Source organism: Sipha flava, unplaced genomic scaffold, assembly GCF_003268045.1.
Source record: "Sipha flava isolate LNK unplaced genomic scaffold, YSA_version1 48_pilon_pilon, whole genome shotgun sequence".
NCBI lineage: Eukaryota > Metazoa > Arthropoda > Insecta > Hemiptera > Aphididae > Sipha > Sipha flava.
In genome coordinates, this window is record NW_020273306.1 from 3,463,577 (window position 1) to 3,480,811 (window position 17,235).

Below are 17,235 nucleotides of genomic sequence, written 5' to 3' on the forward strand. Positions count from 1 at the left end.
AGAGTTTTTAAGTGCATATTTAAGAGCTAAAAAGTAACATTTTTAGTGCTACAACTTCCAAGCCCTGTTAATAAGTAATCCATATCTACACAACTAAAGATAATGTATGTCAATGATTAATCGATCTAAATACGAAAATAGTTCTTATCCTGCAAGTACCTGTTCGTAGTTAGCTTTATTTTACTCATTATAGCCGATAACTTGTAATAAACATATTCGTTGTAGATGTATATTTTAACATCAGTGTATTTTTCAACTAGTTAACTAGGCGATACAAATGTCGCCCAGTGATTATACTCTGTCGACAATATTTTGAAAGATTGGGCGAAATAATGCGAAACAAACGTGTAATACTATAATCGTACTATGGTATTACATTGACTATTTTGAGAAAAACATTTTTTTTTTCGTCCAGTGAAAATTCCTTATAAAATGCACTGTTTAACATTCAATCATATGTACCGTGACGAGACCGAACGTTTTGTTTGTTGTAAGCAGTATCTCTTTTTAAGTGATGCTCGCTAATAATAATTTTATGTATTAATAATAATTTAATTATGATATTCGAGTATTTTGCACAATTTTTATTTTTGTATTTTAATTGTTCAGTCAATTAGTAACTATCAATGGAATCAATCAAATTCGAATCCACTTCTCGCAGGCCTTTATGCACCATAAGCCATATAATTTTATTATTAAACGTTTTGTGTTGCGCAAAAACTATAACGAATAATTTTCTTTACGTATTATATTGTAGTATCGAATACTGATATTCGAATGTTCGAATATTTGAATTATTTACGGTAGACCTATTCGAATTAGTATATTCGAATATTCAAATATTCGAATAATTACCATCTCTAGTATTGTGTGAGCGAAATCCCGAACAAGTCTATTTGCTCGGGGTTACCAAACTCCGATAAAAAAAGTGGACTGTATATATACACCTTTCTTACGTATATAAAAAATACAATCAAGTAAAGGTTATAATATATATTAATAAATGAAACATGTAATAAGAATAAAATAAAATAAAATAATAATGAATAATTATAAATATAAAAATAATTATTATATCAATAAATGAATAATAAACAAATATACCGCGTACTGCGCCACTACAACAGCCGACGATATATATTACGTAGCAACCACCAACGTAACGTAAATAACACGATATCACAAAATATACACGCGGCAACCTTTTACGTACCTTTGTACCTTTTACGAGAAAAATTTAAAAAAAAAAAATAAAAAAAAATAATAAAAAATATAATAAAAATACTAGTATAATACAAATGTTAGCTGATAGAGAAACCTCCTGATCATGATACAGGCAGCTTTACCAGCTTCACTACTGGACTTTTTAAAGTTCCTTCAGATGTCTTCATTATCACAACGCGAACAACTTCATCTGCACCTGGATGAACGTCAATCACTCTTCCCAATTGCCATGACATGAATGGCCGTCCTGGAGACTACCAAATCACCGACGTTTAAGTTAGGATCTTGGCATGTTCACTTTTGGCGGCTTTGCAATGTCTGAAGATACTCATTTGTCCACCGTTTCCAGAAACATTATTGTGTTTATTTGATCAATTTCCATCTAGTTAGTGGTTGATTTTAACGTCCATCAAGTTAGGTTCTGGAATCGCCATGAGGGGTTGTCCTCTTAGAAAGTGCCCCGGAGTTAATACACATAAATCATTAGGGTCACTGGAGACACTTATGAGTGGACGCTAATTTAATATCCCTTAGATGCGAATAATTAGCGTAGTCAATTCTTTTGATGTCAATATTTGATCACCGATGACTTTTCTCAGATGAGTCTTCACGCTTTTTACTGCCGCCTCCCAGATTCCTTCAAAGCGAGGGGCAGTGGATGGATTAAAATACCACTGGCATGGGATCATACTTAGAAGTGTATCTTGGGTTTTTGCTTCATTGAATAACGATTTTAATTGTCGAGCAGCACCTACATAATTTGTTCCACAATCAGAACGTATTTCAATAGGTATTCCACGGCGAGCAGTGAAGCGATCAAAGGCAGCAAGGAACGCATCCGTAAATAAGTCGCTTACTACTTCCAGATGGATTTCCTTAACCGACAAACATACAAACAGAGCAAGATAAGCCTTATTAGTCTTAGCACCTCGTCGACGGCTTTCTTTCACGATAAATGGTCCACCGTAATCCATACCGACAAATGCAAATGGGCGATGAAGTTGTATTCGTTGTTGTGGCAAGTCTCCTGGCTGTGGACACGCTGCTCTATAGCACACACATCTAACACATTCATGTACAATTTTCCGAATGGCTGCTCGTTTCTATACAATCCAGTATTTCCTTTGAATCATGGCCATAACTAATTTTGGACCGGCGTGAAGAGCACTAACAGTAAACCCTCTTTCGTAAACCCTCCCAATAAAAATCTTGCGTGAGCTTAATAATAGTAAGAAGCGATCGATTGAGTTCAATTCCAGTAAGTGAACCTCTAATTATAGGCCTTTCTTTACACAGGTTAATGAAGCGCCATACATACGTGAGTATTCGTTACATTCTTGTTAATGATGAAAACCGACGGAAGTATCTCTCGATACAGTGTCTTGAAAGTATCTTTCACAGGCGTCGTTTTCCGTGTTTGTGCCACTAATTGTATCAGGCTCTTCAACTTCCCAAAACCGTTATAAGAGCTCTCCTATATCAAGATCTTCTGATGTCGCATGGACTGTCAACGATGAAGCTGTAAAACATACTTTTGACCCTTGTATGGCTCCGACTATTACCAATCCAAACTGCGTTTGCAAGGCTGAGGGCAGACCCGGACGATAGATAATATCCGGCTGTAATTCTAGAATGAATGAGTACAAATCCCCTCCAATCAACATGTCTACTGGGCCTGGCACATCAAAATTAAGGTCAGCAAGTGGAAGATAACCGTATTGCTCACGAATTGAAATGGGTAATTTTTAACTCGGCATAAAGGTGGTGATTTTTGGTAGAATTACGATGTTGATGGCCGATATTTGTGGTGCATCATACAATAATGGAATAAAACTACAATTGGTTGACCCTTTTACAATCCGTAAAGATTGCTGGGCCAGACCACTAATCTCGATTCATCCCTTGTGACGTGGTAAACCGAATTTAATTGCGCATTGATTGGTAATGGTCGAAATTTGTGATCCAGCAAATAACAAAGCTCGCACCGGCACCAAATCATCAGATTAATCTCGTATTCTCATTATCATAGTAGCTAATACAACACTAACATCAGATTTCACAGCGCCTGAAAACCCGGTAGATGTGATATTTTGTTCCGCAGGGCTCTCGATCGTCTTTTGAATTGTTGCTACGTTAGATGTTGATGATTTTCCTATAACCTTTTTTGAATCTACATGGAGCAGTACACTATGTCGTCCTTCAAAATTTAATTTTTTAATTTATAAACAAAAAAAAAAAAAACTTAATCATACTTTTGATTACCTACAAAACATATTACTAAATATATATACTATATATAGTATATATTCCAACCGTAGTTTAAATTGATAAAAAAACAGCTTCTAAACCGTTTACTATCCAAACGTTTAAAAATTGAATGGGTGAACTGAAATTTTATAAATTTTATTTAAGGTTTTATTTGAACAGAATATTGATTTTAACTATTAAGTCTTGACATTTACGCTCAAGGTTAAAAACACTTAAACTGTATCTGAAATTCATGAGTGCCTCAACTATGTTAATTTTTTATTTGATTTTACTTATATCGCAATGCATCGAAAATCGCTGAAGGATGTTTTCATCGTACGAGCAATGGCTTTCCATCGATTTCGTATTTAACGTTACAAAAGTTCATCTCCATATTGTGATGTACGCAGCATATTGGTTATTATAGCGCTGAAATACAACTTCTTTTCATGTACTTAAATTTCACGTGATTAATAGTAGGTATATAGTAGGTACTCGCTTAAATTGATAACTGTTTTAAGTACTTGCGTAACTGTTAATTAAATAGTATTGATAAAATATTATTTAAATAGATATATAGAGTACTTTTTGTCTATTTTTTCATTTGAAAATTCTATTTTTAAACCGAAAAATGTAATAATAGCTTTATAACTACACAATGACTCTTTCATAGAGAATATTAGCATATTTTACTATACTTAGCTGCTTATATACGTACAATATAATATTATTTACAAATACACGTATGCACGTGATCATTAAATTAATATTATATAGATAATGATGTAACTTAACAATTAAAAAAAAAAACATTTAATCGTAAGTTGCTACGGTCAACAATGTTTACTAGTAATGAATTGACAAATATTAATATATGGATAAAAGAATAATTATATGAATAAGAGCTATTCTCCTCATCGGATATCTGTTGCAAGTTGTACTTAAATCGGAATTGAACGATATAAATCGTGTACAGATTGAGAGTAATTTCTGTACAATTGGTTGTGAACTTATCACAAAAAAAACAAAACGATAATACCATAAATACACCAAGTATGAATATCAAATTTGATTTATGAAGCATTTATTATAAAATAGGTACATATTTTATGGAGCATTAATTTTGGAACACGCAAAACTATTTTATAAAGTGTAGAAATAAAGAAACAAAACGTGATGGCTAGAATTAAAAATCTAATATCAAATAATAAAAAGAAAAATCTCCAAGTTTATAGAGTTATCGATCACGTTATGCCAAACATATCTATCACTCTAATAGGTCCAGTAGATACTCATGAAATTGGAAAAGAAACACTTAGAAAATGTTTGTGCTGTTTTATTTAACTCTTATAATATTGTTGTTATTTATTTTATACAAATATATATCCACATGAAATTATAAATTTACTCGTATATCTCAATGAACAAATTCAATTAACGTTAGTTAATTATTGTCCGAAAATCACTTGAACTTAAATTTTATGGATGAACGTGTATACTTAAATATATTCAGTAATTATTACCTACCATAGATGAAAACTTACCAGTATTTTACGTTTAAAACAATAGTAATTACAAATTAATCACTCGAAGAATGCGGATAATTATCGATGAACGGTATTATATCCTGCCTTCCTATACTACGTTTTTTGACTTGTTTACTGTAAATCGTTTATGAGAAATAATAGCTTATAAAAATCGAAGCTTGGATAACAAACACAAAAGTAACAATAATTTTCAATAACCTATCAAAAATAAATATAAAATTCATACAATAATTATATAGCTGCCTAATTTTTCGAACTGTCTAATTTTTCGAACACTAAACCGTAACGTTTTATTTTAGTGACTGTAGACGTACAAATAAAAAGTAAAATACTATTTTTGACCTGTAATAGTAGATATGTATATTAGTATTTTGATTTTCAATCAATGTTTGAAACTTTTTTCAATTGTTAAATTTGAGAAGGTAAAAATAATTTCACATGATAATATACGATATGATGATTGCTCATAAGTTAAATAAAACAAATTCATCAATCATTAAACTAATTCTTTACTTAATATAGTAGCATCTTATGTAATCAGAATAAGTATTTAAGTAATTAGTAATTTTTAATACACAGCGTCGTTACACAAAGTTTGGGTTTAAAGCGAATTAATAATAATTAATGTTTTCATACAAGGAACAATTTGTAAAAGATACACTTAAAAAAGTCAGAATAATGGAAAATTGTTCCCTATGATTTTTCTTGCCTCAAAATTTATTTATCTAGCTACTTTATTTTTATTTTTATTTTGATTTTATCAAAGATATCACAGCAATGCAGTTATTTCAATTTCAGTTACAAATTTACATAGTTACAGATCAGATATCTATGTACAACATTTTTAAAGTAGAAAGCCTCTGCTGGAATTTATATTATAACTAATGATAAAGTAAATTATATGAGTGTTAAGTAGAAGATTTAAATCGAGAGTGAGTCTGCTAGGGAAAATAAGAAAGAAAAAGAAGTATTTCACTAAGGAGAAGAGGATGGCAGTTGCAAATTATATAATCAATATTTGATAAACGGTTTCGTCGTAAGTCGGGTACATAAGGGAGAGAAAAGAAAACAAGCATTAACTGTTCTTGCAATTTTTTCAAAAACTATATGAAAGGAATTCGATAAATCGAATCCTACGACAGTAGCTATGTTTTGATTTTATATGATAAAATATGTTAAGTGTATCGAGACAAATTCTAAATAGGCAGTAATAAATAATGGACGCCGATAAGTTAACTAAGTAGGGTTAATAATAACCCTAATTTAACCCAGGGGGCAGCGGACCACAGTTTAAGAATTGCTGCTTTAAAGTTTATACATTTATTAAAGGAGGGCGTGCTAAATAATTTGTCTATATTATGTGTTGGGATACAAACTGAATCCTACGATAAATATTTTAAGCCAATTACATCTCAAGGAAATTATATATCTGATGTCTCTAAAAGCCATAAAGATTATGTCAATATTATTTCTGATAGTTTAACAAATATACGTGACCAAAAAATCACCTTTTTTTCTACAACTGATCACGTCTTTCAGGACGTGTCTAAATCCTTGAAAATGAAGATTGAGTAGAAACTATAGTATCTAAAACTGTTTATAATTATCAATCAGAAGATGTTCAAAATGTAAGTAAATCTAACCGATGCCACTGATCAACCAATTCTTCTGCCCGTTGTGGCGTTCATCGCACGTGTGAACACGGTCGCGTGGCCATAACCAATCGAACGACAGACCGTCCGTTATATTTGTTAAAAATATTACATTTATTTTTATACAATTTGTCTTGTTATATTATTACAACGCGTTTGGAGCATATGTGATTTTATTGTTATTTTTATATTTATCATATTTATTATTACTTTTTCTGTTAATATTACTGTGGCGCTTTCGGCCCGTTTATCCAAGCATTTGTTATAATTTCATTAATTATCCTTGTTAAGTGTTCCTTTTTATTCCAAACGACGCGAGTACGTCACACAATCGAACCAGCAATGGTTTGACTGCGAAGCGCGCAAACAAGCAAAAATACGAAAGACATGGGCGTCTCTAGACATTTTTTTAGGGGGGGGGGGGGGGCAAAATTAATTTAAAAAAAAAATAAAAATTTTTTTATACATTTTATTTATAGTATATTATTATATTTCATCATTATTACAATTAAAACATTACAATTAGATATTATTATAATACATTAGACTTTTTCATTAAATATAAATTTCAATCTCCGTGGACATTCTCTACCAAATTTTGTCAGTGCATTTTCAATAAATTTTTCTTTATCTGAATTTACTTTTTCTCTATGAACACTCAATATGCATATTCCACTCAGTCTATCATCACCCATCGTTGATCGTAACCATGTCTTAGCACGCCTTAATGTACTAAAAGAACGTTCTACTATACAACTTGTAGCCGGAAGAGATAAAAATATTTCCAAAGCAACAGCTACACTTGGAAAAAACGTATAGTTACAATTTAACAAATCGATGAAATCAATATCTTGGCAGTTCTTATTTTGCTAAAAACTGTACCAACTTTCTGCTTCAGCTTGTAGATTATCAATTTTATAGAAATCAAAAAATTTTTCAATACTCTCAAAATACATTTTTTTCTCCAATTTTTTAAAAATGTTGGGATGAAGATATTGTAGTAAAAATGCATTGTCAATTTTTTTTCAAAACGTTCTTTTTTAGATTGTAAAATTGATTCAATAAATGGTATAAAAATTGATACTCAGTAATAATCTTCACAACTCTCAGTTTCATAGTTCGCTCTTAGTGACTGTTTTTTTTACTGTTCTCGGATATGTAATTACAATATCTAAATCAATGGCGATTGATTTCACTTCGTTATATAACGTTTGGAAAATGTTATATATCAGTGTCATTTCGGTGATTATCGAACAATACTAGTAATGAATTAATATGCTCACTGACTTTATATAGATTTACTGACACACCTTGTAACATATTTCTCACAGGTTCTAAAATAGCACTGTACATCGCCATAGTTATCATAGAAATTAAGAATGATGAATTTGAGGCTGCAGAATATAAGTAATGAGCTTGTTGCCTCGTATTGGAATTCGAATGTACTTCATTATTTGATAATGATTTTAAACTTGTCATTATTGAAATAAAATGTTCTGAAAATACTCTTATACTTTTATATTTAGACGACCAGCATGTTTCACAAAATAGTGGTATGTTAGGTATAAGTTTTCGTCTAAGCGTACTTTCATGGAAAAATCTTATAATATCTTTTATAGTTCCAGTAGTATTACGAATAATCATTATTTTATTTAAATCATTTAGCAATAAATTTAACTTGTGATTAGAACAGTGTTTCTCAACCGGTGTGTCGCCGAGCAAGTCCAAATGTGTCGCGTGAAGTACTAATATTAAATGACAAAAAACATTATTAACACTATTAACTATTTACAAAAATTAATAGGTATTTGATATAATTTCCATGATAATAAAAATAGATTTTCAGCTATCGGCATAAAATAAATTGTATTATTATCGTTGGGTTATTATTATTATCGTCATTTTGAACGATTAATCGCTTTCGAATCGCCTATTGTGTGTCATCTTAATTTATAAATGTTGATTTTTGATATTTTTGTTTATTTTTAAACAGTGAATACGTATAGTATATTTATACTGAAAACATGCACCGTATCAATAACTCACTTTATTTGTATGCTCAGTTGTCATTTACTTCTATAGTCGAATAGATTTTTTCTTAATTTATTAACAACAATATTTTTTTGTTACTAATTAAAATAAAATGGATAAATTTTTGATTTAAAAAATACAAGTAGCAAGAGAGAATACAGATGAAGAAAATTTGGAAACAGAAAAAAATTCGTCATCTTCTGTAAATGCATCGTCAAGTTTTAAAGAAAAACAAGAAAATCCTTCTAAAAAATTCAAAGGTAAATATCGTCAATACAATGAAAATTATTTAAAATTATGATTTTTTTGGGTCGGCGACGAACATTGTCCTATTCCTTATTGTTTTATTTGTGACGAAAAATTGTCGAATGAATCAATGGTTCCCAATAAGCTAACCCGCCATTTCACCACAAAACATCAATCGTTACAAAATAAACAAATTGATTATTTTCGAAGACTATTAGATTCAAAAAAACTACAATCAAAACAATTTATAAGATCAGTGAAAATTTCGGATAAGGCACAGGAAGCTAGTTTTCGTATTGCCCAATTGATAGCTCAAAAAAAAAATCTCATTTAATTTCCGAGAGTCTTATTATGCCATCTTGTCGTATTATGGTAAAGACTATGTTAGGAGTCGAAGCAGAAAAAGAAATAATTAAAATACCATTATCTGATAGTACAATTAGTCGTAGGATTATAAATATATCAGAGGATATTGAGGAGCAGGTTATTGAAGTTATAAAAAGTGGAGAATTATTTGCCTTGCAAGTTGATGAATCAACAGACATAAGTGGGAAAGTTCAATTAACGGCATTTATTAGATTTATTGTTAATTCAAAAATAGTTAGTCAGTTTTTTTTTGTTGTAAAGAATTATCTGGGACAACAACTGGTCGAGATATTTTTGATGTCATAAATAAATATTTTAAAAATTATGGTATATCGTGGACTTCTTGTGTAAGTATTTGTACAGATAGGGCGCCATCAATGACAGGCTCTATTAAAGAATTTATTACAATTGCCAAAAATCAAAATCCAAATATAAACACAACACATTGTTTTTTACACAGGGAGGCATTAGTAGCAAAAAGTATTGTTGATGAATTAAAGATTGTACTTGATGAAGTCGTAAAAATGGTGAATTTTATTAAAAGTAGACCTTAAAAAATTCGATTATTTTCCCAGTTATGTGAATCAATGGAATCTGACCACTATACATTGATTATTCATACAGAAGTACGTTGGTTATCAAAAGGGCGAGTTTTATCACGTTTTTATGAACTTAGAGAAGAACTTTTAGTATATTTTACAATGGAACAAATGGAATATTCCGATTATTTATCCGATGAATTTTGGTGTTCAAAATTAGCATATTTAGCTGATATTTTTGAACACCTGAATCAATTAAATTTAAGCATGCAAGGTGAAAATCAAAATTTATTAATATCTACAGACAAAATGACTGCATTTAAAGGCAAATTATTGATTTGGAAAAGAAGGGTAAATGATAATAATTTGGATATGTTTCCTTTAACTGCTAATACTAAATTTACTGATAAAATAATACCAATTATCAATGACTCAAAAACATTATTGGACCAAAGACTTGTTCATTATTTTTCATCGCTGGATTTGAAATTATTTGATTGGGTGAGGAATCCATTTAATCCTAGTTTAGAAACCACACATCTTTCATTAAAAGAGAAAGAAGAACTTGCAAAATTAAAAAACGATCGCACTCTTCAAATGAAATTTAATGAGTTCGAGCTAAGCCAATTTTGGATATACACAAAAAAAGAATATCCGAACTTAACAAAATTGGCTCATTCCGTATTATTAACATTTTCGACATCATATTTCTGCTTTGAATGAAATTAAAAACAAAAAAAAAGGGAAAGATTAATAAATGTCGAAGAGGAGTTAAGAGTCACCTTATCGAAGATTTCAACACGAATTGATATATTATATAAGAAATATCAGTCACAAATTTTTCATTAAAATGCTGTTTTACCTATGTTATATTTTTCTTTGTTGTTTTATATATTATAATTGATTATATATTATAAGTTTATGTATTATTAACTAATTATAAATATTTAATACTATCTATTATTCTTATTTTTTTTTCTATGTGTCGCAAAGTATGAAGTATTTTAATAGTGTGTCGCCATTATACAAAGGTTGAGAAACACTGGATTAGAACAATGAAAAAATAACGTTTTGGTGTATTTATTACGAATTAATTTACTAACACCGCCTTCTTGTCCGGCCATTGTAGCACAACCATCATATCCTTGCCCATATAGTTTGTTTAAATTTAAACCACAGTCAGTCGTAAATGATATAATGTTTGTAGCTACGGATTGAGCATTTAATTTTTCTAATGGAGTAAATCGTAAAAATTCTTCTCTAATTTTTGGTGGATTTGAGTGTTTGACTAAAAATCGAATTCCTATTGACAATTTTTCTATTTCAGAAATATCTGCAGTTTCATCAGCAATAACAGAAAAAGCATTTGCCGCGTTATCTAAATTAACTATATCATTTTTAATTAACTTTCCGTATATAGAAATAATTTCATTCTAAATTCGAGGTGATGTATATTTGGCATTTCCCACATTCTCCGATATATGTTTTTGTAATAATTCATCACCTGATTCAATCTGAAAAAGTAAAAGATCGTTAAATATGCCTGAAGTTGATGTTTTTCCCCGTAGAGAAAGATTATGAGTTGCACAAAACAAAATGCTTGAAATTATTGGTTTTAATTGTTGTCTATTATATTCTATTTGTTTTCGTAACCCTGAAATTGTCTGTTCTAAAATATTTAATTTGTTACCCTTCATAACATTTATAAAATCATTTGCTCCTGTTGTAGACTCAAGATGCCATTGTGAAAATAGATGTGATCGACAACAAGTATGGAAATCTTTATATTTTGTAAATGGTTTTATTATAAACCCTTCTTGTATACCTCTGTGAATATTTGGCTTAAATAATACACATACTCGACAAAAAGCTCCTTTTACGCTTCCAATAGCCGAATATGATAGCCACGTATTATTCTCTTCCAGCCATATGTGTCTAAATGGATGACCATTTTCCGATTTTAGATCATTTTTAAAATTATATGAAGTAGCCATGGATTACATAAAATATCAAACTTTAAAGAATCGTCAATATTTACATTTGCCAAGTAGTGTCCTATATCATTTTTATAATAAGCCACTTCCTTGTCATAAACATTTTCAACTTGTTCAGTAAAACTACCACCTTTACTCAAGTCAGTAATGTCAACTGCACTTGTGGAATTAGTCTCTATAGTCAGAAATTTTGTTTTATCTAACGATTCATTAAACTATCGCCTAATTTAGGTTTCTTAAAAAAGTTCCGTAAGTCCATAATTAATGTTATAAAAAGATTTTACCTTATCGAGATTTGTATATTTTATTGCTGCTAGAACGCGATGACACTTGTTTCGAACGAAAGCTGCATTGGAACTGTTGGGAGTACTCGCGAGGGTAATAATAATGATGTATAATAATAATAATAGGTAAATTGTCAAGTAAGCGATACGATAATATATTCGATGTAACAGCAAATAGCTAATAATTTATAACCGTGTGAGCACCAAAAAATACGATAAAATAAAATAATCCGATTATTATTAATGATAGTTTTTATGGGTTGACATATAGCAACATAAGTAAACCTATTTTTAGAAGCTAATTTCTCATTGGGAATTTTACCAATTGCTGTGGAAATAACATTACAGGGGGGGGGGGCAAGTGCCCCGTCTTGCCCCCCCCTCGGGAACGCCCATGGCGAAAGATGACAATCAGTACAGTAGTTTTAGTGAACCATTAACTTCACCATACATGGTTAAAATGGCAAATGCTGTTTCACTAAATCTATTGCCTGAAAAATCAAAAGAAAGATACATAGTAGCTTATGAAAAACTTTTAAAATTGAGAAAAATAAATAAAACCAAATCGTTGTCGGAAAATGTGTTTCTTACAAATTCTAACAAATTATCTACAAAAATTAAACCGTCAACTCTATGATCTATTTATTCAATGCTTAAAAGCATGAAAATTATGAAATTAATGTTGGTTCTTATTTAAAGTTACTAGTTTTTTTAAGGTGAATTAAAAGTAAAAAAAAAATTGAACTTCAACCGATATAAAAAAATGCATTGACGAAACTCCTGATATTCAATATTTAGTAAAAAGATAAGTGAGATAAAATTGTTTTATAAACATCACATATATAGAAATATATAATATACCAAAAATAAAGTTTATAAGGTTCGTGTAATAATGATTGCCAAACACTGGGGAAGAGCCAGTGTTTCCCAATTTTTAATAAACCGTGAACGTGTATTTAAAAGAGAATATTATTTGATTTCTGAGTACAAAATAGTTAATAAAAATTTACGATTTACCGATTTTAGCATTTGATCATCGGACAAAGAATTGCCGACTTTTTAAAAATTCTTAGAATAGGGCATTAGCCCCACTCTTAGAAATTATGATGTTAATATTGCACCTACTTGCTCGTAACGCGTATGTTTGTAACTAACAGTGATGTATATGAACGGCTATGTTGTTAGAAGTTTGTAAAATTTTTATTATTATTTTACATAAGTTATTTTACAATATTATGTTACCATATCGTATAATAATGTATTGAATATGTTATTATGTATTGATATGCTCGTATAATTTCGCGACATTATATTTTTATTAAATAATATATTATACTTTTCGTATATAACATCCACTTACTATGCTGACCTCGCCCTCCTCACGTGAGATTTATTCACTATCATATATATTGTATTGTACGTATAAGAAACCAATTAGTATTTTACAACAAAACTTTTTCTGTGTAAAAATGAATAAGATTAAAAAAAAAAAAATTAAATGCTAAGAGCATTTAATTAGACCAACGTTTCTCAATCTGGGAGTCACTAACCTACTAGAGGAAGGGTCACATCCGTCAGAAATAATTTAACGTTGATTCAGAAAAAAAACCTTATTTATTTACGTAAAAAATAAAAAATGCATACATAACCATAATGATAAAAATGAAAAAATTCTTTTGTAGTTTAAATACACTTAAAATTTCATATCATTAATCTATAAATTCAAAAATTAAAATTGCTAAGAAATGTAAGACTTAAATAAAAAATAATGTGTGGTCCAACAAATGCCAACAAGTATCCAACAATGTCCAACAAGTCTATTTGAACATTTTTTGAAGGTTTTTGAAAAGTTCTGCTTACATTATAGTTCTAACTTCACGGCCCTCAATTGCACCATTTGGTACCCTAAGTGGGCGCCACTGGACAGGTTACACAACAGAGGTGACAGCTACAACGTTCCGACTGTCGACGATGGTTTTCGCACTCACATGCATGTACGAATATGGTGGGAACATAATGGAGGTACGAATCAGTCGGCGGTACATTACGAAACTCACCATCGACATTATTCATTATGTTATTGTTCATGAAACTTGTCACATTTTGCTTTATGACTCCCATTTATCTATCAACTTAATTTTTACAAAACCATAATCTGCATAATATTTCTGTCATTTTGTTGTATATTTAAAATAAATATGTTATGTGGTTCATTAGTTGATGAACTGCGTACGAAGCAATCAATTTTATACGATTTAATTGGTTAAACTTTGCTTCCAAATATAGATAATACATATCGCGCTGCCGCTTCTTCATTTATTTTTTACTTAGCCTGCGTCACGATCGTGACGATGAATATGATATGTTAAGATTTTGAAATTATCAAATTTTTTTATTCATTTCATGAAATTCCCAAAATGTTAATTGCCCGTTTCTTGAAGTATTTTTGTTCATTCATTACATGGATATCATGCAGATAATCTGCAGTCTTATTCCCTTACAGTTGCCGAATATTAACTCAGGAACGACGATGTTGATTTCATAAAATCGATAATTTCACAGATTCAGCATAACATATACGTATCGATCATTTTGCAAATATATTGGTAGAATCGTGTAGTGCTTAGAAAAAATATATTCCTAGAAAAGATCCTTTGAATTGAATTTTGTTTTTAAGAAATACAATATATTTAGTGAATCATGAATTTGAATATATTGATTTTGAAAATAAGTAATGATAAATGGGAATTCATTCAGATTTTCATTGGAGAATGTGAATTATATCATTGAACTACTTTTTAAATTTACTTTTTAAAAAGATTGTATCCAAAATTGGTAACATTTAACGTTTTTTGAGATAGTTTAATATTAGTATGTAATTAAATCTATCATTAAGTAATAAATTCCTTATAGCTCCTACATAGTATTAAAATAATAATAATAATAATAATTTCGCATTATAATTATAGGAACTGAAGTAGATACTGTTCCACTTATTTATCCAGTTATTTGTATATTATTTATTTATTTTATATTATGTTTTATTCAAATGCACCATTATATAATAATGTATATGATACATATTCCATAAAAATGTTGAAATAACAATTGTAGATATTGCATAATTTTTCCGGCTAAGATGATTCGTTCTATTGTTGAAATTCCAAAATTTAACTATTATTTAATAATTTCTTATTATTTACGAAAAATACATAAGGCTATACCGAAATTCCGATAAAATATAAAAAGACTGCAGTATTTGAAAACATTTGTCTTTCATTAACTATGTACAATAAACGCATTCACCGTAACTCAAGTATAATATACTAACATATTATGTTATCTCTAATTTGTACGGAGCTGCGTCAGAATGTTATATATTGATACTTGACCATCGCCGTTTGACTTATCAACGTAGTCTAAGGGTTCAAAAGAATGTCCATATGTATGATGTTGGACCTACAGACTACCGAAGTAGATCGAAAGTAAACGAGAAATAATGAATTTCCACATAACTACTTTGAGATTAAAGACTTTGGATGATTTAAATGGATTAAGAGGATTTTATCAAATAACTCCAAGGTGTAGTGACAGCGGGCAGGCGCCACTACATCAAAACGATAACTGCATACTTGAAAATTGTGTACGAACATTTTTATCGGTTGTTGATTGTGAGAAAATATATTTTTGTCCAAATATATTATATTTAATAATGATTGAGTAAAAAAAAAAAACTCTTGCGATAAAATTCAGACATCACTGAGTTCAAATGTATGTCCTTCCGCTTCGTCACATAAACTATTCGGTAAGGTGATCGTAAAGGAAGTGGGACACAAATTGAACTTATGAACACTGTGGGATGGATGCATTGATATTTATAGCCGAATGGGAAATGTTATGGTCATATTATTGTAAGTATTACACATATGGGTTGTTAAATACTTAAAATCGATGATGAGTCAATGCGAAAAAAAGGATCTTATCGAAGGCCGAAGTAATATTGAATAATAATGTATTGTATATTTTATTATTTTATATAAATGTAGAGTAAGTAATCGAGTTATAAAAAAAATTAATGCACATTGGTTAAAAAATCTTTAAAATGCAATATTAGGCGTTTATTTAATGAAAAAAAATTTTGAAAAAAGTAACATGAATATAAATTATGAAATATTTTTTAATTACAATAAACACAGAACACCACTGCACGTGATTGATCTTGTATAAAATGTTCAGGTCAGGGATATAAAATTATCCATTTAATATAATAATTCTATACGAAAAAAATAACATGATTGAAGAACAATACATTAACGACCACAATGAAAATTCACATCACTATATAATTCAAGCTTTTGTTGAGGTATTTATTATATACCCATACATTAATTGATTACGCATGTCACTTTATCAATTACTACAGTTTAAGATATTTATAAGTTAATATAGTAATATAGTTTAAGTGTGTTTCTAGTGTAATAATTATAAAATATTATTTAAAAATACTTGAGTTAAAGTTTTAATTTGCTCTAGAGAAACAATAAACGTATATAACAATATTATATAATATGTATTTAATCAATTAATATATTGTATGTATTATACACGTTGATGTAAAAATTGCCAATCGTTTAAATTGTACTTCAGTTTTGAGCTCGGATATTTAGTCGTAGTGTATTAAATAGATTATACTCTGTAAAATACTTAATTGCGGCAATTATCTATTAAATACTATTATCAAATTTAGTATTTATTTATTTGCACATGAATTTAAACTTGGGTGCAATATACATTACAATTAATCTCATTGAGTGTTTTAAGGGTATAATATTATACTTGTATCTTATTATAGTTTTCGTTTTTTTTAGTTGCCGACTATAGTGAGAAAATATCAAATATGAATAGCTAGACCGTGTTACTCACATGTTAATAATTGATACATGTTCAACTATAAATCAAATGATTAGAAAAAAAAGTAGCTGGTACGTATAGAAATTGACGGTGAATAAATCTAATAAATAATTTGCATGATACATATATATTACGTTATGAGCAAGTAAATAAAGAGACAAAAACTATCATTTCCGAGAAAGTAAAACTTCTTT

The 17,235-nt window shown here is 29.4% G+C and overlaps 3 protein-coding genes across 3 annotated transcripts; 1 reads left to right on the top strand and 2 right to left on the bottom strand.

Moving 5' to 3' along the window:
- Positions 1–1,754: 1,754 nt before the first annotated feature.
- LOC112690027 lies at positions 1,755–2,888 on the bottom strand. Its single transcript, XM_025563915.1, has 2 exons — positions 2,757–2,888; positions 1,755–2,327 (listed from the first exon to the last, which is right to left on the bottom strand). The coding sequence occupies exons 1-2, from the start codon at positions 2,886–2,888 to the stop codon at positions 1,755–1,757; spliced, it is 705 nt and encodes a 234-aa protein (XP_025419700.1).
- A 6,440-nt stretch (positions 2,889–9,328) lies between these two features.
- Positions 9,329–10,575, top strand: LOC112690028 (zinc finger BED domain-containing protein 5-like). The gene is made up of 3 exons (XM_025563916.1): positions 9,329–9,494; positions 9,575–9,831; positions 9,889–10,575. Exons 1-3 carry the CDS (start codon positions 9,329–9,331, stop codon positions 10,573–10,575), a joined length of 1,110 nt encoding a protein of 369 aa, XP_025419701.1.
- A 281-nt stretch (positions 10,576–10,856) lies between these two features.
- Positions 10,857–14,203, bottom strand: LOC112690029 (zinc finger MYM-type protein 1-like). Its single transcript, XM_025563917.1, has 4 exons — positions 14,188–14,203; positions 11,891–12,021; positions 11,322–11,366; positions 10,857–11,258 (listed from the first exon to the last, which is right to left on the bottom strand). Exons 1-4 carry the CDS (start codon positions 14,201–14,203, stop codon positions 10,857–10,859), a joined length of 594 nt encoding a protein of 197 aa, XP_025419702.1.
- Between the last annotated feature and the right edge of the window lie 3,032 nt (positions 14,204–17,235).